General features: G+C 39.1%; 1 protein-coding gene across 1 annotated transcript in view; it reads left to right on the top strand.

Annotated features, from left to right (window-relative positions):
- The first annotated feature begins 237 nt into the window (after nucleotides 1–237).
- Nucleotides 238–26,568, top strand: part of SLC17A6 (solute carrier family 17 member 6) — a 36,448-nt gene continuing 10,117 nt past the window's right edge. The window contains exons 1-6 of the mRNA XM_022583752.3: nucleotides 238–482; nucleotides 3,174–3,426; nucleotides 5,031–5,149; nucleotides 21,814–21,928; nucleotides 23,029–23,116; nucleotides 23,650–23,736. Of these exons, the coding sequence (XP_022439460.1) occupies nucleotides 397–482; nucleotides 3,174–3,426; nucleotides 5,031–5,149; nucleotides 21,814–21,928; nucleotides 23,029–23,116; nucleotides 23,650–23,736 (748 nt within the window). The 5' untranslated portion in view covers nucleotides 238–396. The remainder of the gene's footprint in view (nucleotides 483–3,173; nucleotides 3,427–5,030; nucleotides 5,150–21,813; nucleotides 21,929–23,028; nucleotides 23,117–23,649; nucleotides 23,737–26,568) is intronic.

Here is a 26,568-nt window from a genome sequence, read left to right as displayed (position 1 = left end):
TTTGACAGCAACAAGGCTTTCAAAACCGGGAATTTACATTGTTTTCCAGTGGACTGACTTCCAGGACAAGGACTCATCTGCACCCGCCCAAATACCATGGCACTGCGTGCGCCCTTTGCCACCGGATCCTCCCCTTCCAATGAGACTTTCTGATTGTGTCTACCAACTCTCCTATTAGGAAACCCGTGGGTTGCATATGCAGCTATTCTGTTGTATTCTCATTCTCACTCTCCCTCCCCTCTCACTCGCACTCTTGCAAGAGACACACCGATACCGTTCTGCTGCGAAGAAAAAACCTACAACTACCTTAAGCGATTAAGACAATATGCGCAACTCTCCCCTTTCCTAGCGATTTCTATTTAAATCTGGCAAGAGCCGACACCACGCTTTGCAGGAATGGAGTCGGTAAAACAAAGGATTTTGACCCCAGGAAAAGAAGGACTAAAGAATTTTGCTGGAAAATCCCTCGGCCAGATCTACAGGTAAGGAAAAGCAAACCTCTGTTTGCCTGGGACTCAGCCTGAAAAAAAATCTGCAGAGCTATTTCCTTAAATCCTGGTTGCTTAGAGAGATTGTAATATGTTCGGAAAATCTTTTTTGTTGTTCATTGCTGAAGCGGGGCTGCTCTGGAAACCTACTTAGTAATTCAGGAATGTTGCACTAAATTAACCTGTCTGGTGTGTGTGTGTGTGTGTGTGTGTGATTTTTGTTTTGGTACCTGCAGATTCTTATCCTTTCCTACCGAGGATTTATCCTCTTTACAATTAAGAAATGACCTGCACCTGTTCAAGGAGCCTTTCTTGTGTTGCTTATAGTGACACCAAATTAAATTCCTTTAATGCAGAAAAATGAATAAAAAACACAACCACCTAAAAAATTAAACAATAAAATTCCGAAGAGTAGTGGTGAAAAGAAAGCTGGGTCTCAGCTTTAAAACCACTTGAGTAGAGAATCCCCCAGTGGAATCTTCCTTCTGTACTGAAGGAAGAAGAATCAAAATATATCAATAATTGATAGCTGAAACAGTTCCTCTCTTTAAATCTGAAACAATGTATATGCATTTTTAATTATTTGACCTCTCCTAGAAGTCTATTTCTTGCATGGGAAATGTCACAGTGCTTTTAAGAAAAGCCATAATAATAACCAGCAAAATGACTTTGGAAGTACTAGAAATGATTTAGAATTTTAATCCTCCCTGTAGTCACTATACTAATTATTCTGTAAATTTTACAACTTTAAATTTTTTCAAGAATATTAAATGAATACACATTTTCTTAATAATGTGAAAATCAAGAAGAAGGGGCAGAAACAAAAGGATAAATGATTCTAAGGGAGCGCTAATTTTTGCATTTGAGAAATTGAAGCCTTTGGAAATGTATAGGATATGTAAAGAAAATGACCAAGGCACCTCCCAATTTTCCAAATCTCTCTGGTCCTGGTGGGCTTCTTGTAGGCACCATCATGCACCTATGCGGCAGTAGATACTGCAAAGGCCCTGCAGTCCCGCAGCTGCCCTGGAAAGAGCTGTTCTTTCCCAGCTCAACTGCCATCAGGTGGGGAGTTCAGGTGCAGAGTTTAACTTTGCATATATGAGCACATGAAGCCAATATGAAAAAAAATCACATTTGTTGAATTTTTCTCTCTTAGAATAAATTACTCTGTACGCTAACATTGGAATTGGGCTTTAGGAATAAGTATTAACATAACCGCAAATACAGTTATGATGTTTCCCCAGTTGGTATTTTGTAGAATTTGGAAGTTTGACATTTTTTTTCTGGTAGTCTCAAATTGCTTGACAGCCGGTCTCCCAAGCTATGCATTCTTGAAATTGATCTAAAATTTTCATTCGCTTTACCTGCGGGTATGAAAACAATTGTGTGTGGATATAATCATTTAAAGGGGCACACATAGAAAAAAGATATATGGTGGATTGGAAAACATCTGCAAATCATAAACAGAGAGGTTCTTTGTTTAAATATCCATCTCAAGGGTCCACGGTGTGTTACCCTTCACATTCCTCTTCTTTTAAACAGAAATTTCGCTGATATATTGTGGACCGAAACAACACTATCAGCTTTTAGTAAAACCATTCTATCACTCTGCTTTCCCCTTTCCCCTCCCCACAAGGACAAAAGCCTAAAAGCAACTGAATCGATGGGGTGAAATCTTAGGAAATACTATGCAAGTTAAAAAACACAAAACGAAACATAAATGTGAGATCTTCTACCTTGGTGTGGGACATCTTACCAGAGTTGATTTGCGGGTGCATTGGTATAATCTGGGAGTCTCATTTTACTTCTTTGGAAATGGGTCCATGACATTTTTCGGTGTTTGTAACTGAGATAGTAGTGACACAAGATTGTGAATAATTAATTATTCATGTTCTGGCAGTAGGAATCTTAGGTGTCGGCCATATGTTGTGGAGGCCTTTGTTTCAAACTCAAGTAACAAGGGATAAAAGAGTAAGCTGTGTAACAGGAGAGTAAATGTTGAACTGGCATCCTAGGAGCTGGAGGAAGGGGAAGGAGAGTGCGTGACACTGAAAGAGTGTTCACAGACCTTCTCCGCTTGGGCACCGGACGGGACAGGCCTTGGTGCCAGGGGCTCCCGGGCTTAGCTGGCGGGGAGGGGTTGGATCCCGGTGTCCTCAACCCGGAAAGCTTCAACTTGGCTGGGAAGGAAGGAGTAGCGTGGGTGCAGGACTGTGCCTGGGCCCGCCCACCAGGGAGCAGCCCTCCGGAGGCTACGTGGCTGGATGAAAGCGGCTGTCGCCTGGGCAGAGCACTGCACGCGGGAGGTGTCTATACAGGCGCTGAGAAGGCGCCTTTCGGGTCACCCTTACAAACTGCAGACCCCGCAAGAAAGTTAGGCTCAGGCGGTGTACGTGAATCAAGGCGCTGTGGGGTGGATCCCGAGGGAATGGGCACTGGTTGCCATAGGACAGAAGATATTAAAGTTGAAGAGATGTTGCCGTGGGGAGGGAGCCTGGAAGAAGGCTGGAGAGCCCGGGAGGTCCTGAAGCCCGGTGGCGCCCCAGCACCCTAACCCCTGAGGGAGGGGAAGCAGGTCAGGGCCCATCCCCCGAGTCCTGACCGGTCCTGGGAACTGGTAACGGGCCGGCGTCAGGGTGCCTAACCCGTGGCGTCCTTGCCTCCCCACGGTGTGCCGCGCAGGGTGCTGGAGAAGAAGCAGGAGACCGGGGAGACCATCGAGCTGACGGAGGATGGGAAGCCCCTGGAGGTGCCTGAGAAGAAGGCGCCGCTGTGCGACTGCAGGTGCTTCGGTCTGCCACGTCGCTATATCATCGCCATCATGAGCGGCCTGGGCTTCTGCATCTCCTTCGGCATCCGCTGCAACCTGGGCGTGGCCATCGTGGACATGGTCAACAACAGCACCATCCACCGCGGGGGCAAGGTCATCAAGGAGGTGGGCAACAGCTGGCCCTGTGGTTTCGCAAAGCCACTTCATCTGTTTGAGCCCCACTATCCCCATTGAATGAGGAAGGCTTGTCCGGCCCCTCGAGCACTGCCCTCCTAGATTGGGACGCGACAGTATAATCAAGCCCTTATTCAGGCTGGAGCAAGTCTCTTCTGTTCTCTGGGCCTTCCTCTTCTCCCCTGCAAAGTGTAAAATAAAACATCTGGCTCACTAGGTTTTTGAGGAGAGTGACTTTATACAAGGAATTGGTCCTTAATACTGTCCGCTAAATCTAAATCGAACTATTTTCTTTTACTCGGAAGAACAGAGCAGCAGATTAGGTTATAATTTTCCCCGGCTTCCAATTCTCGCCAACATTCTCCATAACCAAAATGAAACGAAACCGAAAAACAAATCAAACAACTGTGCACACATATGGGCAGTTTTAGCCGAGGGGTCTTTAGGAGCGTCCCACCTGACTGTCGGAGAGGAGCCGACGCAGCGCAGGACAGTCTCGGGGTCACGGGGAAACCAGTCCCGTAATCTTAGGATGTGCGTTGGGTGACGCTTAGGGAGAGGAGGGTCAACGTCAAGGTCAAAGGTACCCGTGGGTCCTGACTTCCTGTTTAGTGATCTGAGCTAACGTAAGCCAAGCAGAGCAAAGGTTGGGGGTTGGGATGCAAAATGTGGGACGGGCTGTGGATGGGAAGCTGTGAGCGCTGATGGGCCCTGGGTATTCCGGGAAACAGTGCAAAGTGCGTTTGGTTTCATAATTTTATTCAAAGGGGGGAAAAATAAGGGTCCCCAGTTCCCCAGGCCGGATAAGGGCTCTTTCATCTTTCCTGCGCAGAGAGTTCTCCCCAGTGTACTGTAAGGTTCACCTTGTGCAGCGGACCAGGCTGGTGAGGGCGGAGTTAGGCCCCGACCTTCAGACACACCCTCTCCCGCTCTTCTGACCACCTCTGAACAACCCCTTCCCCTCCACTGAGTCCCCCAGTTTCCCCGGGCTTTTCCAAGTCTTTCTGGCCTATGCCCAGACCATGTGCTGGGACCAGATGTGCTGGGACCATCCTTCCTACTAGGTCCTCCGACTTCAGCACCTTCCATCCCAAGCTCCCCACCTCCCTTCCCCAGAATTTCTCCAGCTGGGTTCCATTCTCCAAGCGATTCCACTACTGCGTGGTCGGCGTCGGCTAAGTGGACACGCGTCAGGTGTCTCTTTCCCCAGCCAGCGAACAGAATCCCTTCGTGGGGAGTCCTCATTTCCCAAACTCAAGCCCTGATGACTCCTCGCTCGCAGAGGTGATCCGACCCTCCTGGCAGTCGTCGGGGAGCAAAGCCAGGGCGCCCAACTTCGCTATTAATCACAATCCATTTCAAACGAGAACGGTTTTTCAGTTAAAAGAGGCATTTCTTCTCCGTAAGAAGATACAGCTTCAATTTTGTTAGGAAACGAAAATTAAGCCACCCCCATGCTCAGAATGCTGGGAGTACCCCGGGCGGTGAGGGCTGTTCGACCGAGAATTACTGAACATGAATTTTCAGCCCAAGCACTGACTCTACTCTCTCCCTCCACCTGTTTTTTGTTTTGTTTTGTTTTCCTACTCCCCTAGAAAGCCAAATTCAACTGGGACCCGGAAACCGTGGGGATGATCCACGGTTCTTTCTTTTGGGGCTACATCATCACCCAGATTCCGGGCGGCTACATCGCTTCTCGGCTGGCCGCCAACAGGTAAAGCATCGAGCCCGGCGGGGGCTCGGGGAGGTGGGACTTATACCCTCCGAGGGGCAGCGGAGGCCGCGGGCAGGGGCGACGGCCCCGCGGGGTTGGGGAACTCCTGGGCGAGGTCTCCTAGTACCCTGGAACCCACTCGCGGGGCTCGAACACTGTGCCTCGTTCCAGAATAAGGCGCCCCAAAGGATTTGGGTTTTCCACGGCGGGCGCACTTTGTCGCCGCCGCCTCCCTGCCCTGGCGTAACCTGCTTCTCGAGAAATGGTCGACGTGCCTCCGTGGCTGCTAGGAGCTGAGGCCAGGCGGGGAGCCGGGGAGCAGAGACGGCGCCGCCGAGGGCACAAAGGGATGGGGGGCGTCACTGCGCTCTGGTGTGCACGTCCTTCGGGTGCCCCTGCTCCGTGTGATGCTGACCTCCCCGTAGAGCGCAAAAAACAGCCCGCCCAGATGGTGCTCTGGGCCTGCAGGATTTGTTTCTATGGAGCCAGGCGGGATTTCAGGCGCCCCGGGTGCGACTCCACCTGTTAATGAGCTCTGCTGAGTAGGGGCGGGGGTGGGGAAGGCGCTCAGCTGCTGCCAGAGGCCTCCAGCCTGGCCGCGGTGGTGGCTGCAGCCGAGGTCCTAGCGCCAGCCCTCAGCAGTGCCCCCAGCGCCACCTGCAGAGGCACCCCGAAATACGAGGCGAAAGGACTGATGGGATGGGGGTGTCAAGGAGCACAGCCTGGCACGCCGACTGTGAGAGACAGCTTCATTTGCTTCATTGTGTGTATTTTGATAAATAAAACTAAATGCTTCTTGAATCTAAGTGTTAAGCTGAGAAAGAAAAGATGCACTCCGCCCTTTCAGTTATTGCTACATAGAGACCCCAAATAAAGACTTTGGGCCTTTTTTCAGACCCTGTACCTATGACTTCACCCCTCTCGCTCCCCGCAAAAGGTCAAGTTTTCCTGGGAAGTAATCTAGAACTGGGCACCTCTCTAGTCTTGATCTCCTCTTTGCTTTCCTAAACTGGTCTCTCCCTATCCCTCAGTGAAATCTCCAAGGCCCCTTCCCTGGCTTTTGTCACCTACAATCCATTCACCAGAGGTGTTTTCCTGCGTAAGATTTCTCAGTCATCTCCAAGGCCTAGGGAGAGATTCTTGGAAATTTATTTTAGGCTTAATGCCCCTAGGGTGAGGATTTTTGGACTGGCCTTCAAAATGTCGAGAGGAGAGTGCAATAGATTAGGAATAGTGCCTTTTGAATATCATCTTTACCTTGACATGATTATGGTTAATACTCAGACCCAACAGGAGAAAAAAATATTCTTTTAAAAAATGAATCAGTTTAAACTGAAAATTATTAACTGTGTAGAGAACCCAATTTTATGGATGGGATAAATTTTAAAAATTGATATAACGCAGAAAAATGTAAAGGAATATTACTGGTAATGAACATGTTAGAGTTTTGACTTTTATATCCAAAATGCAGTGTCTTGAATCTCTTTTTTTCCTAAAAATATTTTCTAAAGCAAAAGAAACTTCCCAGAAAGATACTCCAAACATACATATGTAAAATATTTTCACTCTAGTGGGAAAACATCCAACAAGTCACCAAAAGAGAAAAAAGGAAACTCAATGAAATGTGAAATAAAAATACAATGGCTGTGCCTTTAAGTTTTTTTTCAGAGTCAAAACCTTCAGCTTGCCAAATGTTAAAATGCTAACATTTTCCTGCCAGGAAAAAACACCAGGGACGCTCCAGCGTTCCCTCTTTCTAACACTGGGAGGGAGGTCAGTAAACAGGTTTTCTTAGTTAAAAAAAAAAAAAATCAAGCTCATTGCTAACATTTGTGTCATGTTTAGTAAAGAAAAGACTGATGTTGACTCAGGTTCTAATTTGTTTGGTAGATTTTCCTCAAGGGAAAAATTTTCTGAATTTTAGAATTATTATTTGAATCCAAAATCACCTTACCTTTAAGTGGATATTTAGGGAAGAGAAACAATATTTTCATAAACAATGCTTTGTATTCTCCAAGACTGAGAAAATAAAGTAAAAATTTATTGTAAAATCTTGTGAACAGATAGAAGAGTATAGATTCACTTCCTTATCACATTTTAAGATTTTTACATACTTGCTTTATTTTGAAAATAATATTACAAAACATACAGTGAGAAATATACAGCCTCCTGTGAAAACAGGTTTAAAATGTATAACATTCCCTTTTCTGATTATAAAAGTATTACATATCAAATAAAAATATATTAAGAAGAGGATAATAAAAAATCATAAATAACTTAATCACCCAGAAACACCTTTATTGACAAGTTGGTGAATGTCCAATTAGTCCTATACATGCTACATAGAATTTTATCTTGGAAGACTTTTTAATACAAAATTTTAAAGATTTTTAGAATTTGCTTGAAAGATGTATATTTCCTTTTTCAAAAACAGTAAAACCAACACAGCAAGACCAGTTTTCCACCTACAGGCATTGTATACCCATTCTCCCTTCCCTACAGATCATTTAATAATAGAACAAGATTTCCCTTGGGTGAGATACTGGGGACAGAGTCCTTTCCCTCTAGGTGTAAAAGAAGCTCATTTTGGAAAGTGTTTGCCATCAGCATTGTGGGTGGAACTAGAGCAGAGGAACTGAAGTGTGTGGAGACAGTTCCTCTAGAGAGAAGGGCTTCTGGTTACACTTCCTGGCAGATTTCTCAATGAAAAACAAATGATAATTTGGCTTCTCCATTTCATGGATTAAGCAAAAGCAGCCCTACTCTTGGTCAGAATACAGATTCTTGGTCCTTTTTCTTGTCCTATTCTAAGTATGCTTGCTGTCCTGCTCAATGAGGAGAGAAGGTGGGAGAGTAGTGGCGAAAGGAAACTGGGTCTCAGGGAGACCTCTTGCATCATTTTTTTCTTTTGCCTTTCCTTAAAGGGCTAATGCACATCCTGGGCCGGAGAATTTAGTCAAATCCATGGAGGACTTTAGAGTGGGGAATCAAAGGAAGATTCCTCACAAAATCTGTAATGTTTAAGATGAGAACATTTAATACAGTGATAAGAAGGTATTGGAGGTAAATTAATTTTGTCTTTAAACAATAAAGAGCATAGGGCTTAGAGTAACTCAAAAATTTATGAACGTGAAATTGCTAAAAAAACTATCTTTATCTTGCATTTAGAGAGTGATGAGGAACCTGGTCAAGTATTTAGTGGGAGAAACAACACAATTTTTACAAAGGCATAACCAAAGAGGTTCAGATTTACCAAAGGAAGTTTGGTCAACACTATATTTTTAATGGATGATATTGTATTCACAAAGACTATTCTTGCCTCTGTCTAGGTGGCAATATTATTTAAGCCCTATTTAAACATTTTCCCTGTTCTGCTCCTGTCCTCCTGACTTCCCAACTCTGCTTTAATTATTTATGTAACACTATTGCCAGCTATCATACCGCTATTTTTCTTTCTGATCTATAACTAAGAAATAACTGCCTTCCTACAATAAAATGTAAGCTCCATGAGTGCAAGCAGTTTTGTCCTTGTTATTTACACTGCTCTATCCAAAGAGACCCTGACCCATAATAGATACTTGTGGAATAAATGAAATAAACATCACAACAAAGTGTTTTGCACCTTTTACAAAAGGCAATATTACATAGTGGTTAAGATACAGGATCTAAAGCCAAATGGCATGGGTTCAGACTTCTGAATGTATTACTTAATAACTGAATGACTTAAAACATTATTTAACATCTCTGAGCCTCAGTTTGCATTTCTGTAAAAGGGAGCTAATCAAACTATCTACCTGATATGAGCATCATGACAGCTAATTAAGAGAATACGTGTAAAGTTCTTAGATATGCCTGGCACTCAATAATTGTTGGCTGTTATCATTTATTTTCAATCACATCTTAATTCAGAAAAAATTGAAAGAAAAAACTTCTTAAGATCACTCGATATCACTTGTGTTTAAATTTGCTGTATTAGTAATGCAAAAAGATTATTTCTATTGTGATAAAAATACCTCTTTTCACATGTCAGATTTCTGCCTTTAAAATTATTTTCCCATACACACTATTCACAATTAAAATTATTGTTCACTGAAAATGTCATAAGTCTCATTTGAAGGCTTGTAAAGGGCTGTCTTAAAAAATTACTTATAGCCAAGAGTGTAGTATTTCAGTGCATGCAATCTTTGAATTCTGGCCAGGCGTTATAAATGTGCTTAGAGAAATCCATTTAAGTTTGAGGTTAGTCTCCTCTGATGAAAATTAAAGATTATTTCCCCCACCCCTATCCTTTATTCAAAGAGGGTTCAGTTCCAAGTGCAACATTTTACCTTTTCAGGTATTTCTTGAGTTTCTAACTTGACTTTTGTTAAAGAGAAAACGGTTCTTTATTCAGATAAGAGATTGAGGATCACATGTATCTGTAGCATATAGTGAAATCCCTATAACAGAAAGAGCCCATATTAGACCTGGACAGGACTCATCTAATCCAATCCTCTCACTTTATCCACCAGGAAAGGAAATAGAGAATCAGGGAGGCAGTGACTGGCTCAAAGTCACAAAGAGATTGTGACTAAAACTCAGGTGTCCAGTAATACATGACCACAGGCTCTCTCTACGTTGAAATTTATCATCCCTGCCTCATATTATGTGCTTTATCGCAAAGTTCACTTTCAGTAGCAAGCTGAGCCCTCTGCTCTCTGAATGAGTGCCTGCAATCTATCATGTCCCAAATCCAGGACAGAAATCCACGAATCAGAGAGAGAAGGCTTTAGCAGGCCCAAGGGATTCTTAGATTTTTGTGGCAGGAGAAACATACTGTATTTTTGTTTGTGTACTGGCTCCCAAATGATTTGGCCATAACATGAGTGCTTCTGTTCTTTTCCCTGCAAAAGGCAAAATCCAAACTTGATAATGACTTAGACAAATAGTGTGATTTTTCTGGAGGAAAAAACATGGTATTTGGAACTTTTTCTCCTGATGCAGCCCTTTGGGAGTTTGAGCTTCTAGAAGATTGCAGAGGTTTGAGCGTGACTGGGATAGTTTAAAGCTTTTGTCTACAAAAAAGAAGAGGTTCTTCCTTGCAATTTTGATTGATACAGCTCAATTTGTACTACTGATATAAAAAAGAGAAGATTTATACTTAAAAATGAACAAATTTTAATACATGAATTATAGAACTGTTTACTAACGTGCATTTGCATTTATGTAAGTGGAATTTGATATACTTTAGGTAAATATCTGGTTTGCCTGATTATGAAAATGTGAGAATGATCTTTAGGAAGATGAACAAAGATATTTTAAACACATCTTCATATTTTAAGTCCAGAAAGAAATAATTTTACTGGTGTTATTCTGTCATTTTTCTTTCACAGAAATAAAATAATGAAGATGTGCTTTGTATATAGTAATAAGCATTGGAAATAGATTCTTAAGTCTCATCACCAAACACTCTCTCCCTCTCTCCCTCTCTCCCTCTCTCCCTCTCTCCCTCTCACTCTCTCTCTCCTATCATCTTTTTTCCTCTACACTTACTTATCCATTGTAACGTGGATTGCAAGCAGGGGTTTCTTAACACTTCCAGTGAGAAATATTTGCAAATTCCTTTTGGTGAGAAAATAATTCAGATTATTTTCATAAAGCCTGCTGCAAGAGACCACCATCCTGCTATGATGGAATTGGTTTATAGTCCTCCAGTCTTTTAGGGCCAGAGGTGACTATCTCTATTTCACTCATCTAGCTGCCTATCAAACATCTAGCCATCTTCCCATTGTGGGCTCTATAGGTTAGGTATCTGGGGCAATGCAGAAAAGGCCTTCTTTTCTTCTGACAAAAGAAAATACCCTTTCCAGGAGATGAATAGATGTATCTGGGAGGAGGGGTCCCTAAGGGCTTGCACGTGGTTTGCTGACACACGCTTCTCTCTCCTTCCATCCTCCTCTCCTCCCATCCTTACTAGGTCTGCCTTCCCCTGCGGCTGCCACAGCCTACTACTGCAGTGCAGAAGCAGCCTCTGGGGGGAGGGACGTGATTTTGAGGGAGGAGAGAGTAAGGTGGGCAGCTGGTAGAATGATTCTCCCGCTGCCATATGCCACTGTTGGGGCTGTCTAATTTCTCTGTCATGAGTGATGAAGTCATTTTTACAACATAATGAGGTACCAAGGGACCCAGAGGGCTGGCTTGTGCTTGTGTATTCCTTTTTTAATTTGGGAATGGGGGCATCAGATGTGACAAAGGGAGGCACTGGAGTCCTGATTTGATTAGATTAAATCCATTAAACAGCCTGAATCAGTCTATTCCTGCAGACCCTCTAGAAGAGGATTAGTGCCACACCTGGGGTGAGGAACACTAGATCCCTGTTAAGTGACAAGCCCCTACCCAAATGGAAACTGATTGATTGATTCCGGGAAAATAGATATCATCTGTAGAAATGACAGGTCACCAGTGTTCCTGTCACATCTTCTGGGCAAATCCTTGTCGGGTGGGCTTGATATGTGAGGTTGTTTGTGGCTATGGGTCATAGAAAAAGAAGATGACTGGGAATTTCACGGCTAACTCACTCTGGGTCACAATGAATGTTAATCGTCAGGCAGGGCGTGATGCCGGTTCTCAGCAACTGCATTTGCTTTTCCAAACATTTCTGTATCAGGGATACTATATGCCTCTCAATTCTGGCAATCCGTTTGGTAATATAGAACCTCCTCTCCCTCTCTCTATCTCCTCTCTCTCTCTCTCTCTCTCTCTCTCTCTCTCTCTCTCTCTCACACACACACACACACACACACACACACACACACACACACACACTTCTTTTCCCTTTTTTGTCTTACAGTGTGAAATGATTATATTATCTTACATATAATCACTTTAAGAACACTGGAGTGTACGTGTGTGTGTGTGTGTGTGTGTGTGTATGTGTGTGTATATAACAAGCAGAAGAGAAACAAGTAAAATGAGGTTTTAACTTGAAAATAAGCAAATTGAATTCATCTTAGTATGTCATTTGCTGCAAGAGAAATCATGAGGAAAACAACAATTTTAAGTAGCTTTCAAGTGGTTTATCGTTTTGAAAATCAATCTTAATAAGCAAATGGCTCTTATTTCATTTCACAGAAATTGTAACGATGTTCTTTGAGACATTTAGAGCACCCATCAGTTTCTAATCCTGTTCTTCAGGCACAGAAAAGTTAAGATTTTTCATATTTAGTTTGCACATTTCTTTGCTTTTCTTTCTCAACCCTGTTACTTACTTATGTTTGCACCAGGAGTGGGCTTTTAAGGTAGCACTGTAGCTGCCAATTATAAGGAGAAGGGCTTTAAACAGAATAAAATATCATTTTAGTTGAGATTCATCTTATTACTTGGAACTTCAAGTTCAGCAATATTTATCTAATTACTAATTAGATAGTTTGACTATTTGTTCAGCAAAAGCAATATATTAGTTTCATTTATTGCTAAAAAATTCGTGTAATTTGCTAGAATTTTCACTGATGGTTTATTTTTATATATGGTATTAACATAAATATAAGTACACTGATATAAATATACTGCCTGATATTACATATACTGATATAAATACTGCCTGATATTATAGATAACCTAGATTTACAAGCCAGAAAATCAAAAATTTATTTAAAAATGGAAAAATATTTATTTGGGGGAATTTATTTCTAAAAAAATTTTTTAATGTAAAATATAATATTTCTTTATTTTTCTTCACATTATTCACCTTTATTTGGAAGAAACAGTGAGCAGAACTTATGTGAGTTTCTTAACTGAAATGGATTATAAAGCAAAAAACAAAACAAATGGAAAACCCAGGCTATAAATCAGAAATTGGATTAATTTTACAAATGTGTAATTGGTTAATTATATTGAATAGAGTCTTAAATGTCTATTCTATAATCACCAATTCATTAAAACATTCTCAGATAAACTACATTATTATTTGATATGTTTTAAAGTTTAACATTTAACCTATGGCGAGGCATTGAAAAATGCACCTGAAAAAATCCACAATGGAATTTCAAAAGACAAAAAGGTTGTAAAAATGAATCTGAAAAACAGCACAAATTTTCTCTTTGAGCCTCCTGACGTCAAGCAGTAGCATGACTGTTTAATTTATATGATGGAGTAGAGGACAGCCTTCTCCTAATCCATAGTTAAAAAGAGTCCAGAAATCTAGCTTTTAGATTAAAATGGGGAAAAATAGAAAGCCAGCGCCATTGCATGGAAACACAAAAGAGGCACTCTAATTATGTGAAGTGGAAAGGGGTGAGTGAATATCAGAAGAGCTTTTCAATCAATGTGAAGTAGATCATTCAGGTATAAAATTTCCACCTCACCCTAAACAGTACATTTGTATTGGGGGTGGGAAGAGAGAGGATATGAAATATAAATTGTCTTCATAATTGCCTTAGTTTTCCATTTCAGGAGGCAGATGCAATTAGAATTAAATAGAATAATAAATATATATATCACTAAACTTTTTATACATATCATCATTCTTCCTTATAGCAACTCTATAAGGCAGACATTATTATACTTGTTTTACTGATGAGAGAACTGAACACAGAATAGCAGAGTTATTTTCCCAAAGATCACTATCTGGTAAGAGGAAGATCTGGCATATGAACCCCAGTATGTCTGATTTCAAATGATGTGCTTCTTTACTAAATATATTTTTCCTATTGACTAGATTTGTGTGTATGTTCTTTAAAAAAATCTATTTTATAGTCTCTTTTAAAAAATTACTATATTACTTAGTGCTGGGCTAGGTGCATAGGAAAGAGCAGCACAGCTGTGGAATAATTTAAAATATCTATTTATTTGCATGGTTTTGATTTTTAGACAAGTCTTTTGATAAACTTGAAAAACAGGTAATGCTGGGTAATATTTTCAGGGCAGTATTGCCATGAAATGTAATTGTGTGTCAGAGACTGGTGCTAGGGAAAATAAAACTCACATGAAAATTAAACGTTTCTTAGTATGTAATCTATTTCCTTCTGTTGAGTTATCAAAAATATATTCAATGCTTATATTTGTTTTTGTAACATCAAGCCAAACAAAAATCATGACTATCAAGCATAATACAACATACACAACTATGTTAAATATTGATAAATGGATAGATTCTTTAAGAGAACAATATATCACCTCTGAAGCATTACCACCTAGTTTAATTTTGAAAGCAGAGCTTCAAAGACAGTGATTTCAAAAGCTAACGAGGATGTTGTGCTGAACAGAAAGTGTAATGGCAGTTGGTTTCAGGAGATTCCGCAATGTTGTCTGGAAGACTTAAGGATGAGGCCAGACTGGGTCATGTACTTGAACTCAGCAACTATTTCAAGTGAGGATTTATCCACAGGAGTACTCTAAATTCTATAGTCCATAGCTACCATCCTACAGTTATTCTATGAGAGTAACTCAGCTTCCTAGAATTCTTAGGATACCCAGAACAGCAGTTTGTCCCCATTAAAAACTCAAGAACAAATAAATGGTCAATTGATTTTAAGGCTATTGGGATAAAGAAAGCTCAAAGAAAAAAAGACCTGTTATCACCTACGTATATCTCAGGAAGGGAAGATTTCATTTCCCTCGATTTAAAATCTTTATAAAAAAGTAACTGGTGATCATTTCTTAAGAGCATGCCACAAGCAAAGTATTCTGCTACCATCAAGGAGTTTGAAGAAATGAAAGACCTAGACTGTGCCCTCCAAGAGACACAAATAACGTGGGGGATGGAGGAACACATGATATCTTGGGTTAAGTCTTATAAAAATGATCTACAGTGCTTTAGGAATATCTGAGAGAGGCAATTAGCTGGAAAAGAAAGGCATGCGTGCGTGTATGGTGGGTAGGTATTGGGGGCAAGTCTGCGGGGATTCCAAGACAAGTAAAATTGATCTGAAGAAGGCTGTCAATTTTTGTTTGTTTGTTTCCTGTCAGGTATTTTAGATGGACTATTGAGGCACAGATTGAGAGGCTGACACATTTTAATCAATTCTATATGCCCCAGAATGGGAGCTAGAATTCATGCACTTTAAGCTTCTAGAATTTCAGGATAATACAGAATGACTTTGAATCCGTGGTCACAGAAATAGCATTATTAATTAGGGCAAAAATATTCTGGAAGAAAAAGACAGAGAATAAAACTTCTCTGAAAACTCTGTTGAATGTTAGGGAATTTCTATATCATGATAACTGATACTATAAACTACTTACTGTTAACCAGATACTGTCTCCTTTCATAACTGATTTATTTAATCTTCATGATAATCCCTTGAATTATGAAGACATATTATCTCCATTTTACAAATGGAGAAGGTAAGGCTTAGAGAACTCAAGTATTAACAACTTGCACAAGGTCAGACATAGTAAGAAACTAGAGTTGGAAATTGAATTCATACAGTGTAACCATAGAACGTGTATTCTTAACTAATGTTATGTCATGCTGTTTATATGTCCCCAAGAAAAATATGGCAGCTGCTCCGTCAATTTGGTTAATGAAGACAATCAAAACCAGGTCAAAGAACTTCACTTTGGGTCTTGATCAAATGATCTAATTATGATTTGTGTTTTATAAGGGACATTGTCCTTTTCAGCAGGTGTTTCCATTCCACCCATGCTGCTCCCCTCTATAATAAAAGGTAAGGCTCTTACTTCAGCTGTGGTGACAAGCTCTGTTCTCTCTGGGCCTGTCCCTTGCCCCAGATCTGTCTCTTCTGTGATGGCTGGGGGAATATCTAGCATAGTACTGCTAAATCAATGATTCTAATATCAGGAAAAGCGACATCAGCCTCACCAGGGAACTTGTTAGAAATGCAGATTTTCAGGCACCGTGCAAACCTAGGGAATCAGAAGCTCTGGCACCCAGCACTCCGTGTTTGAACAAACTTCCTAAGGTGCTGATCATACATGAGGAACTCTGGAAATCATAGTGCTGAACTATGTTATATCCTAGAACTTCTTTTCCATACTCAGTTTTACTATTTCTTCCACTTCTTTTGTGAAGCTTAGATTTTGTTCATAAAAAGACAACCCTCCTGAAATGGGCCTCTCCATTTAACTACTTACTTCAAAGCCAACTACTAGGTATAAATTAAATAAGTTACAAGGATGTAAGTACAGCACAGAGACTATAGGCATTATTTTATAATAACTTTGTATGGAGTTTAATCTATAAAAATATTGAATCACTATGTTGTACACCTGAAACTAATATAATGCTGTAAGTCAACTATACTAAATAAATAAACAAACAAACCATAGGAAGGATAGAGTAGAATTCTGCTCTCACTCCCCACTGCTCTGACAATCCATCTTTCAATAATGTTTTGGTCTTTCAGAGTTTTTGTTATTTTATCTATTGCTGCTGGCACTATTAGTGCTAGTATTAGTTCTGTCCCTATTAAAGTGCAATAGAGCTTAGTGGTTAAATACCTAGGATCTACAATCAGACTGAGTCATTATAAATCATAGTTCCCCACTTAATGTCTATGTGACCTTAGCAACGTACTTAACTCACTGGGACTTGGTTATTTTATCTGTGAAATAAGAATAGTAGTGGTGGCCCTCTAATATAGTCATTAGATTAAAATGAGAATTTAGAATAGTGTCTGGCACACACTAGCATAACACCATTGGCTATGATTATTTCTACTTGACTGACTCACATTTATGGATTTATTTTTATGTGCCAGGCACCAGACTAAGCCTTTTAGGTATATTATTTCATTTAGCCTCACAGCAATCCTATGAAATATAATAGATTAATATAATCATTGAACGACTAATACCTCTTAAATGATTAGGATATGCCAGACATTCTTCTGGGTGCTTAATTTGTAATAACTCATAGGTTCTGTAAATATCCATGTTTTGTAGATGAGGAATGAAGCATAGATAGTAAAATAAACTGTTCAAGATCACTCAACTAATAAGTAACAGAAATGGGCTTTGAATCCCAGGTGTCTGGCCTAGTAACCATGCTCTAGACCATTACACAGCACTGCCCTTTTTATAGACAAGGAATCAGAAGCCTAGAGAGATTAAGTAACTTTCCAGTCACATAGTTATTAAGCAATAAAGCTAAAGTTTTACAAAAATTTCTGTACAATATTTATGTCATCTTTTTTTCTTTACCAACTTTATTGACCTTGGCCCCTTTACTCCCCTGCAAGCCTTCATCTTACTTGAACTTACATGCATGCTGGTCACCTTCTCTCTCCCTGACTTCATAGTTTCCTCTCTTCTCAATTTCAGTAAGTTTCATATTTACTGGACTTTAGGGGCATAATTGATTTCCCTCTATGATCACCCTAAACTCCATCATCTCCAAGATGTCATGGACTTATGGTCTCTTCTCTTGCCTTCCTTATCCTATCTACATTTCATCAAACCCTCTTCACAACTTCCCTTTTCATCACCTCGCTCCTGACGTTCTTACTTCTACTCACATGTACTACTGTGTCCAGCCATTTCCAATACTGCCTGAGCTTTTGGTATGTAATTTAATCTCTTCTATGTTTCAAGACTTTGCTGATCCATTTCCTCTTTGGAATTTCTTCATTCATTTTTAGATTAATCTTCCAAAGCCCAACTTTAAAGTTTCCTCCTGATGGACTTGTTTCCTGGTCACCCCAGCTGGAATGGACTTTTCTCTCCTTTGCTTTCCATTTGTACTCTTGTTTTGGCCTTTGGCATATGTTGTCTCTTGGCCACTTGTCTTTCTTTTTTTTTTCTATTACACCAAGGACATCCTTGCCTTTTTCTAGCTGCCTAGTTGCATCATGTAGATGAAAGAGCGCAGATTTACAGATTTCTGTATCTGACAGTTCTGGATTCAAATATCAGCTCTATTGCTTGCTTTTTTCTTGCACAGTCTGTCTCTATTCTCTGATTTATAAAATGAAAAGAAAGTATAACTCAGAGAGTTGTTGTGAGGATTAAGTGAATTAATGTAGGTGGAGAAAGTATAGTAAGTGCTCTGTAAATTGTAGCTCCCTTCTCCTCCGCACAGTACCTTAAATATAGTCTCACAGAGGTTTGGAGTGTGAATGCATAAATGAGTGTTGAATGAAGTGGCTGCTTCAGTTTTGGCTGTATGTAGTACATCAAGAAAAAGTATAAAGTCTTCCCATATTGGCCAAGAATTTTGATAACCATAATTTTAATAACTTGGCTGTTGATTTGGATATCATTTTCATGAAATTAGAAAAGAAGACTAGGTTCTGAAAATTTCGATGGATTGTATTCTTAAATAGTTAGAAAAAAGTCAATCCATTTATTTATTTATTTATGGCTGTGTTGGGTCTTTGTTTCTGTGCGACGGCTTTCTCTAGTTGCGGCGAGCAGGGGCCACTCTTCATCGCGGTGTGCGGGCCTCTCACTATCGCGGCCTCTTTTATTGCGGAGCACGGGCTCCAGACGCACAGGCTCAGTAGTTGTGACTCATGGGCCTAGTTGCTCCGCGGCATGTGGGATCTTCCCAGACCAGGGCTCGAACCCGTATCCCCTGCATTGGCAGGCAGATTCTCAACCACTGCGCCACCAGGGAAGCCCAGTCAATCCATTTTTATGACGCAATGGCCACTAATAATGAAAATGGATTGTTAAAAAGATTAAGAAAGTTAAAAGTAGGAAGCATTTAGAAAGGTCACAGATTATATAATTGGAAACACTATATTCAGGGTAAGAGTGGAAAATAAACATCTAAAGTGATCTATTGACATTTTATCTCAGGAATAGTAGTGTGATTTCAAGTAGCTTTGTGAAGATGATTATTTAAATTTATGGTTAGAATACTGAAACACATTACTAACTACATATTATGTGCATAATTAGGTATAAATCCCAGTGGCAAAACCCACTGACTTTGGAATCAGACTAGATTTGAAACAAGGCTCCTCTACCTAGAGCTGGTTAACAACTTGGGCAAGTGATTTCACTTATCTCAGGTTTAGTTTCTTCATCTATAAGATGGGTGTATTAATAATGCCCATGTCATTAGGTTGTTAGACGGTTGTGGGTTTTATGGCATGTGAAATGTTAGTGTCCTGTCTAGCAAGTTAAATAAGCACTTATTAAATTTAGCTCTGACTATAGTATGAGTTGAGTAACAAATAGTTCATAATTGATTCAGCTCTACTAGCAGGTGATTTTATCCCCCAAGGGATATTTTGCAATTGCTGGAGACGTTTTTGGTTGTCACAACTTGGAGGCATGTGCTACTGCCATATAGTACATAAAGGTCAGGGGTGCTGTTAACACGATACAATGCACAGGACTACATCCCACAGCAAAGAATTAACCATCCTAAAACATCAATGTGTGGAGGTTGACAAACCTTGAGCTAAAGAATGGATAAAATTCATCTCTCTCTAGTTTATCTAGAGATAGCAGTATTTTAAACTCTTTCAAATAGAGAGAAAGAAACTGATGATTCAAAGCTATATTCGTAGAAAATAAACATCATGCATCATTCTTTCAAAATAAGTACAGTATTAGAAAAGAAGACACATGTTAGATAAACCTGGATTTTAAAAAGTACAATTTTTTTTTGTTGTTTTTATTTTTTTTGTAAAACTTAGCATGCAAAATTAGCACCTGGGCTACTTATTAGAACAGATTTCCAGGCTTCACTCCTAGCACATTCTGGTTTGGAAAGTCTGGAGTGAGAAATCTGCATTTTTAATAGCGCTCCAGGGAATTCTAATGCAGCTGGTTCATAGATGACAGTTTGAAGGAATTCTTCCAAAGGGCTGAATGGGGTGGATGCATAACTCATATAGACAATTTTGAAAATCCTTTAGTACCACGTAGCTCTGGTTCTCTTTATCCTTGATGTCTTAAGCAGCCCCAGTCTCATTATTATCAAGCATAATAAGCAAAATGGGATGGGTCTACAGAAAGACACTCTCAACACTGGTTTTTCTGTATCAAGACAGCCTACCCATATGCCCAAAACTCCTGTGTCATCTGCACTTGCTGCCTTCATCCTCTCTGTTGTACATGTTCAACATTCAAACTCCCAGAACAGGGGAAACATATGTTTTCCTCATTGGGCTTTGGGATCAGGTACCATTTACCACTAGGTCCAGGAAACTTGCTACATACATTTCCTTCTATCTAGTTCCTCTCAACCCTAAAGGAAACCTCCAAAGTGTTCTGGGGTTTGCACACAAGAACATGCGTATTTCAGTCTTAAAAGAGGTGAAAATTCCTTTAACTTGAAAGTAATCAAGCATGAAAATACATTTTAAATCAATTTAAATAACAATTTTGGATTTTTATTTTATAAAGACAGGTTATGGGATTTTTGCATTTATTTTCTAAAAAATAAATCCATATTTGGCAGAAGTTTAATATCACTGCATGTGTGGCATTTTAATAGGAATAGTCATTTCTAGGAATAGAAAGTTTCTATTTTGTGCTAAACGTTTAGGAAATAAGTTATTCTTTGACTCAAACTCAAAGATACCTATTCAGCAAACAGCACAGAGGAAGAATGGAACAGAATATTCACCTCCTGAGTGACTAGTTACCTCTGAAGAGAAGCCATTGAGGACAGGTACATATTAGGCTACATCAAGTGAATAAATGTATTTGGCCCAGTCTATGATTCATAGAAAAAGAGCTGATCCACTTCAGCCCTTCATAAAGCCATTTCTCAAATTTCAGGAGCAAATTAATAATGATCAAGACCCCTTTCAGAAACTCATGTCTTTAACAGTTACATTTCAATGTGCCCTTGGAAAAATGAGAGCTTCTATGAGGCAACCAATCTTGACTGAATCCAAGGCTCAAAGTTTGACTTGAAAAAACTTGCACAGAACACACAGCTTAGCTCATTAGATATAATGTGTCCCCAAATTTCTTTGCCAGAAAATATTTCTAAATTTACCCAGTTAAGGGGATGTTTTTCTTGCTTGGTATTAGCATTATGGAAGATTTTTCGGTTGATGATGGAATGGAATTTTTACTTGCAGATGGATAAAAGTGTTAGCAATTTTGAATTGTTGTTTATATGTATGCAAGGACAGGTATGCCTCAGACAGAATCCCACCACCTACCCATCTACACAAAAAGACAGACAAACCTGAGATAGATATATTAAGTGATCATGATTTCTATTATAAACATGTCCTGAGGGAGCTGATCATGAGATTTGTTTCATAAAATTTTATGAACGGAATCATATTTACCATACTTCACGGTATCACGTGAGTTACAATTCCATTTAGGCATTTACTATTTCTTCAACAACTCTTCAGTGAGTATCTACTATGTATCAGGCACTGTGCTATGCATTAGAGATACAAAAGTATATCTAAAAAACAAGCTCTTGCCCTTAAGCACCTTACATTGTAGACTGATATATAGACCAAAAACATATACAATGATTAATTATCTATTTGCAATTTGTAATTAGGTCTGTGAAGAAAGTGAAAAAATTAAGTATAACCAGATTTATTGGGTCCTTCTTTTATTTCTTGTGCTTCAAATGATGTAGCAATGCAAGGTAGTCCAAGTATCTATTTGCAGTGGCTAGCCAATCAAGTTCAGAACATTCTTATTCTTTTAGAATAAAACAGTCTACCTTAAAATTGCTTGCAATTAACCTTGATCTGAGAAATGTAGATCTATTAATTCCTTTTATTTTTCAGGGTTTTTGGAGCTGCCATACTTCTTACCTCTACCCTGAATATGCTAATCCCATCAGCAGCCAGAGTGCATTATGGGTGTGTCATCTTTGTTAGGATACTGCAGGGACTTGTTGAGGTATGCAACTACAGAATGACATCATTTTAAGGTTGGCATGCTAGTAAGAATCAGAAGATTATCTTTGTTTTGATCTACAAATAAATATATTTTATTAGGTTGTGTCTACAGAGTGCTAAAAAAAATTGGAAAATTAGAAATCAGATGTCTTTAAATGATGACAAACTACAACTGTGACAGCTTACCCCCACTTCTCTAGAATTTAGTGGTGTTAAAGAAATGTCTAGTGACTATTTGACTTAAAAAAAAACAACAGGCACTTTTGTTAATGTGCTGTGATAAAAATTTTGAGTCCATCCTCTGCTAGTGATAACCTTGAATTAATACCTTTGGAGAGTTTTATAACAAGTCCCTGTTGGCTTTAAATCACGATCTGAGTTTTCACTAAAACATTTCATTGAATGTATACTTTTGACATCTAACTCTAATGATTGACTTTTGCTCCATCAGCCTGTAGCCTTTGAAAGAACAGCGTTTAAAAACTTGAGTATGGCGTACCTGTTGCCCCTTCTCTTTCCATGAAGTATGGTGGGAGTAGACAAGCCAGATAAAGTGTTAAGGCACTGAAAACAATTTCCTGTCTCTCCATAAAGAAAGAAGAAATGATAGGATCAAGATAACAGAAAAAGAATATTTTTAAGGTTTTAAGTTCTAGACACTAATTTCAGGAAGTACGACCTTCAAGGATCTAAGCGTCACCATCCTCTGTAGGGATTCCTTATAGTTAGGAATAACTGAGTTTAACGCCTCACAAAAATGTGTCTCAAATTACTCAAACTGTTCAGAATTGCAGATGAACTGAGTAATAGAGGATCTTTTCTTTGGCCTTAATCAGAAGAAACTTGAGGTAGCAGGAAGTCTTGAAGGGTGGGAAGAATTTGAACAGTTGACTAAAAAAGAGGCCATGTCTTACCTGGTCTGGGCTGAAAGTCTTTAAAATGGAATTTCATGGAATGAGCAAAGAAAGGCCCATGAGTGGCAGCTTTCCCTAAGACCTTGCACCCATTCTAAGGAAACAGCATTGCATCAGAGAAGTGAATGTACTTATTTTCCAATGATCCTGCATCCTAAATGGTGATGGATATCTTCTCCCATCATAGGGCGTCACCTACCCAGCATGTCATGGGATATGGAGCAAATGGGCCCCTCCTCTAGAGAGGAGTAGACTGGCAACCACCTCCTTTTGTGGTGAGTATTATGTGCAGATATAGTTATGGCAGGCAAAAGCTTAGGAACAACTTTGATAAGAGTTGGAAGTTGGTAAAGCTCACCTGTAAAACCATTTGTGGTGTGTCTGTATGTATACGTGAGGAAAGGTTTTTGACCCACCATTTCAATTTCTGTAATTATTATTGGTCTCCTCAAATCCTCTATTCCTTCTTACATTTTGTATTTTATAGTAGTTTGTTCATTTCATCTGGTTTTCAAATATATTCATGAATAATTTTTATTATAGTCTTTTAAATGTTTTTTTAAATTATAGTATTGTATTGTTTTTATATATCTGACTTGGGTATGTAGGTAATATTCACTTGTGTAGTCTTGTACTCCTAAGGCTAAGTACATAGACATATGTATGTGTTTGGATGTGCATGGGTGTGAGTGCACACGTACCCAAGTGTGCAAGGGTGTGTTTATATTATCCAACCAAGAAACATGAAATGAAGTCAAGAATTTTATTGATTTCACTTACCTTCCTCCAATTTTCTCTTCTACTTTAGGTTCCTATGCTGGAGCTGTGATTGCAATGCCTTTAGCTGGCATTCTTGTACAGTATACTGGCTGGTCTTCAGTATTCTATGTCTATGGTATGTTGCATTTCTATACAATAGAGTTAAAAGAAATGTGCATGAACTAAAACAGTAAGATAGATCAGTGACTATACTGTGTTTGCTAATTATTATTTTTTCATTAAGATTCCTTTCCTTTTATTCTGAGAAGATCAAGGAAAATGTTTTATCTCTGTGATTTTCTCTACACTGTTATTTTTTGTTTTTCAAAGCAACCACATTGCTGATGGAAATTTTGTAATGTATGGTATGTGTTGTCCTTGATTATTAAATAATTAAATTAGCTCTTGATTCAAAGCTGATTAGGAGGAAGAAGCTGGGCAGCACCCACTTCTCTTTTTCAGCTACTGCTTTTTTGGTCATTTCCCTAATCCTGCTTCCTCAAGACTCAATAGGGGTAGAAAGCTGAAAGGTGATATTAGCGCTAATGCAAAAATTCAGTTTTGTGATGAACTATTAGCAGTCAGCTGCAGCAGCAGAGCATTTTAGTCCATATTTCCCCAGAATTAAAGAAGATTAAGTGGAAAAAAATGACACGAAACCCAAAGTCCAAACTCCCTTTCTGTTCACTTTCTAACCAGAACCTGGAAGCTTACTACTTGAAAGTATCCCTGTAGTCTCTCTCTAAGAGATTCTTTTTTAATAAAAAGGAAAGAAGAAATATAAGAGATCTGGATTCCAACTGATGTTGTCACTGATTAATACCATTTTTGAACATGGGCAGGAGAATCTGAAAGATTAATGAAGTCATGGCGAGCAGAACAGGACCTGGCTGCTTCCAAATTTGCTATGATCCATTCTAATTTTGAAATGTTCTCATCAAAGCAAGTTCTTGTATTTGCAGGATGTTGTTAAATGTACTTTATGGTAGGGTCTCTTATCCTTGTTCAAAAGCCATGGTTGGTTCCCACTAGCTATCTATTTTACATTTGGTAGTGTATATGTGTCAGTGCTACTCTCTCACTTTGGGAAGCAACTGCATAGCACAGGGACATCAGCTCGGTGCTTTGTGACCAACTAGAGGGGTGGGATAGGGAGGGTGGGAGGGAGACTCAAGAGGGAGGGGGTATGGGGATGTATGTATACATATAGCTGATTCACTTTGTTATACAGCAGAAACTAACACAACATTGTAAAGCAATTATACTCCAATAAAGATGTTAAAAAAAAAAAGCCGTGGTTGGGTTTTGGATTCATGAATGCCCTAAATGGTAAGCCATACATGTACTTGTACATATTTTTGTGTTCTAGGGAAATCTTTTTATCAGATTTTAATCCATACCTTTTGTTTGATTTTTTTAAAAGCCCATAATTCAAAGAGGTTTAAAGCACTTACTTATAGGGTATATATTACAAGTTGGTATTGCCATCCATTAAATTCTCTGATTTGTGCCTTAGTCCATTACTTAATTGAAGATGTGATGTGACTTTAAAGTAAGAATATTAATTTCCACAGAGGACTCATGACAACCAACCTCATTATTTCAAGTTATATCTCAATATTTATCATTGAATGCTACAAAGTTTAAATATCAATCTGAAAATGTCATATAATTGTACTTGTTTACTTGCTGTGTGTAAAAAAATTTGGTCTTTGAGCCACACATTCAATATTCATATTTTAAAAATTAATGAGATAAGACCCATATGGCTGCTTAAGTTAAAAAAATATAATGCATATATAGCAATTAGCAGAGTGTCTGGCATTTTAGATGTATTCAGTTAGTGGAAATGATAATTATTACTAAATTACAAGAGTTCTCATTTATTGAGTGCTTATTTTGTGCCATCCTCTGTGCTAGTTGCTTTATGTATTACCTCCTTTAACTTCTGTTTGCAACAATCTTATAAAAAAAGGAATTATTTCACAGCGGAGATTTTCAGGGATTTAGTTACTGATTAGAAGATGTAGCTAATGAGTGACACAGCCAGGATTCTCATCTGGGAAGAGCCATACTCCATAACTGCTACACTATACCAAATTTTCATACACCATCTGATTCCAGATAGTGTTTGCTATCATGTTCAGTAATTAAAAGGGCACAGCACATCAGAAGTTATGGTATTCAGGAACACTTGGAGATTGAACAGTCAAAAAAACCCAAAACAGTATTATAGAGGTCAGGGGCATTTATATTGTTACCCAGGGGGGAAATAGAACAGCATGAGGCAGAAATGAAATGGCCAGTTGCTGGGAAACCAGAATAAATTATGTGAAAGTTTTCTATTATTAATGCTTCAGATTTATATTGCACAATAAGGGTATATTTTAATGGTGAGAGTGCTATATAAAGGGATGAAAAAGAACTTGCAGTAGTATATTTATTATATTGGAAATCATAACTTTCATCTGCCCAAACAATGATCAATAGGCAATAGTATGTGCTGTGGTATACAGTCACATAAACTGCTGAATGTTATCACATTAATTACAGAAGCCCATTTTTCATGTATAATAGTTATTCAGGCTAAAATATTCTTCTAGATTTTATTTAATAGTCTGTTTACTAGATCTGGAAGTGCTAACAGGAGAGGGAAACAAGCATTTCTTTTCCCTGGAAATGCAGACCACTGGCACATGTTAAAGACAGACAAAAATAAAAGGATTCACTCCTAGAGAAATTTTTTGAGGACAGGACTTTTGTCTTGTTTATCATATTTCTCTCATTCAGCAGAGTGCCTGGAAGAGTAGCTTCTCAGTAAATCTTTGTTGGTTGTATGAACATGTTCCAAACTACACCATTCAATAGTTGTTTATTGTGAATTTCCTGTGTATCCACATTATTTAATAGTGACAAAGAGATAAAACTACAGGACCAATCTTCAGGATGCTTGAAGTCTGGTGGCAAA

This window comes from Delphinapterus leucas, chromosome 7, assembly GCF_059928025.1.
Source record: "Delphinapterus leucas isolate spDelLeu-1000000601 "Yukka" chromosome 7, BTC_Dleu_Yukka2, whole genome shotgun sequence".
Lineage (NCBI taxonomy): Eukaryota > Metazoa > Chordata > Mammalia > Artiodactyla > Monodontidae > Delphinapterus > Delphinapterus leucas.
This window is presented reverse-complemented; position numbering and strand designations above follow the sequence as displayed.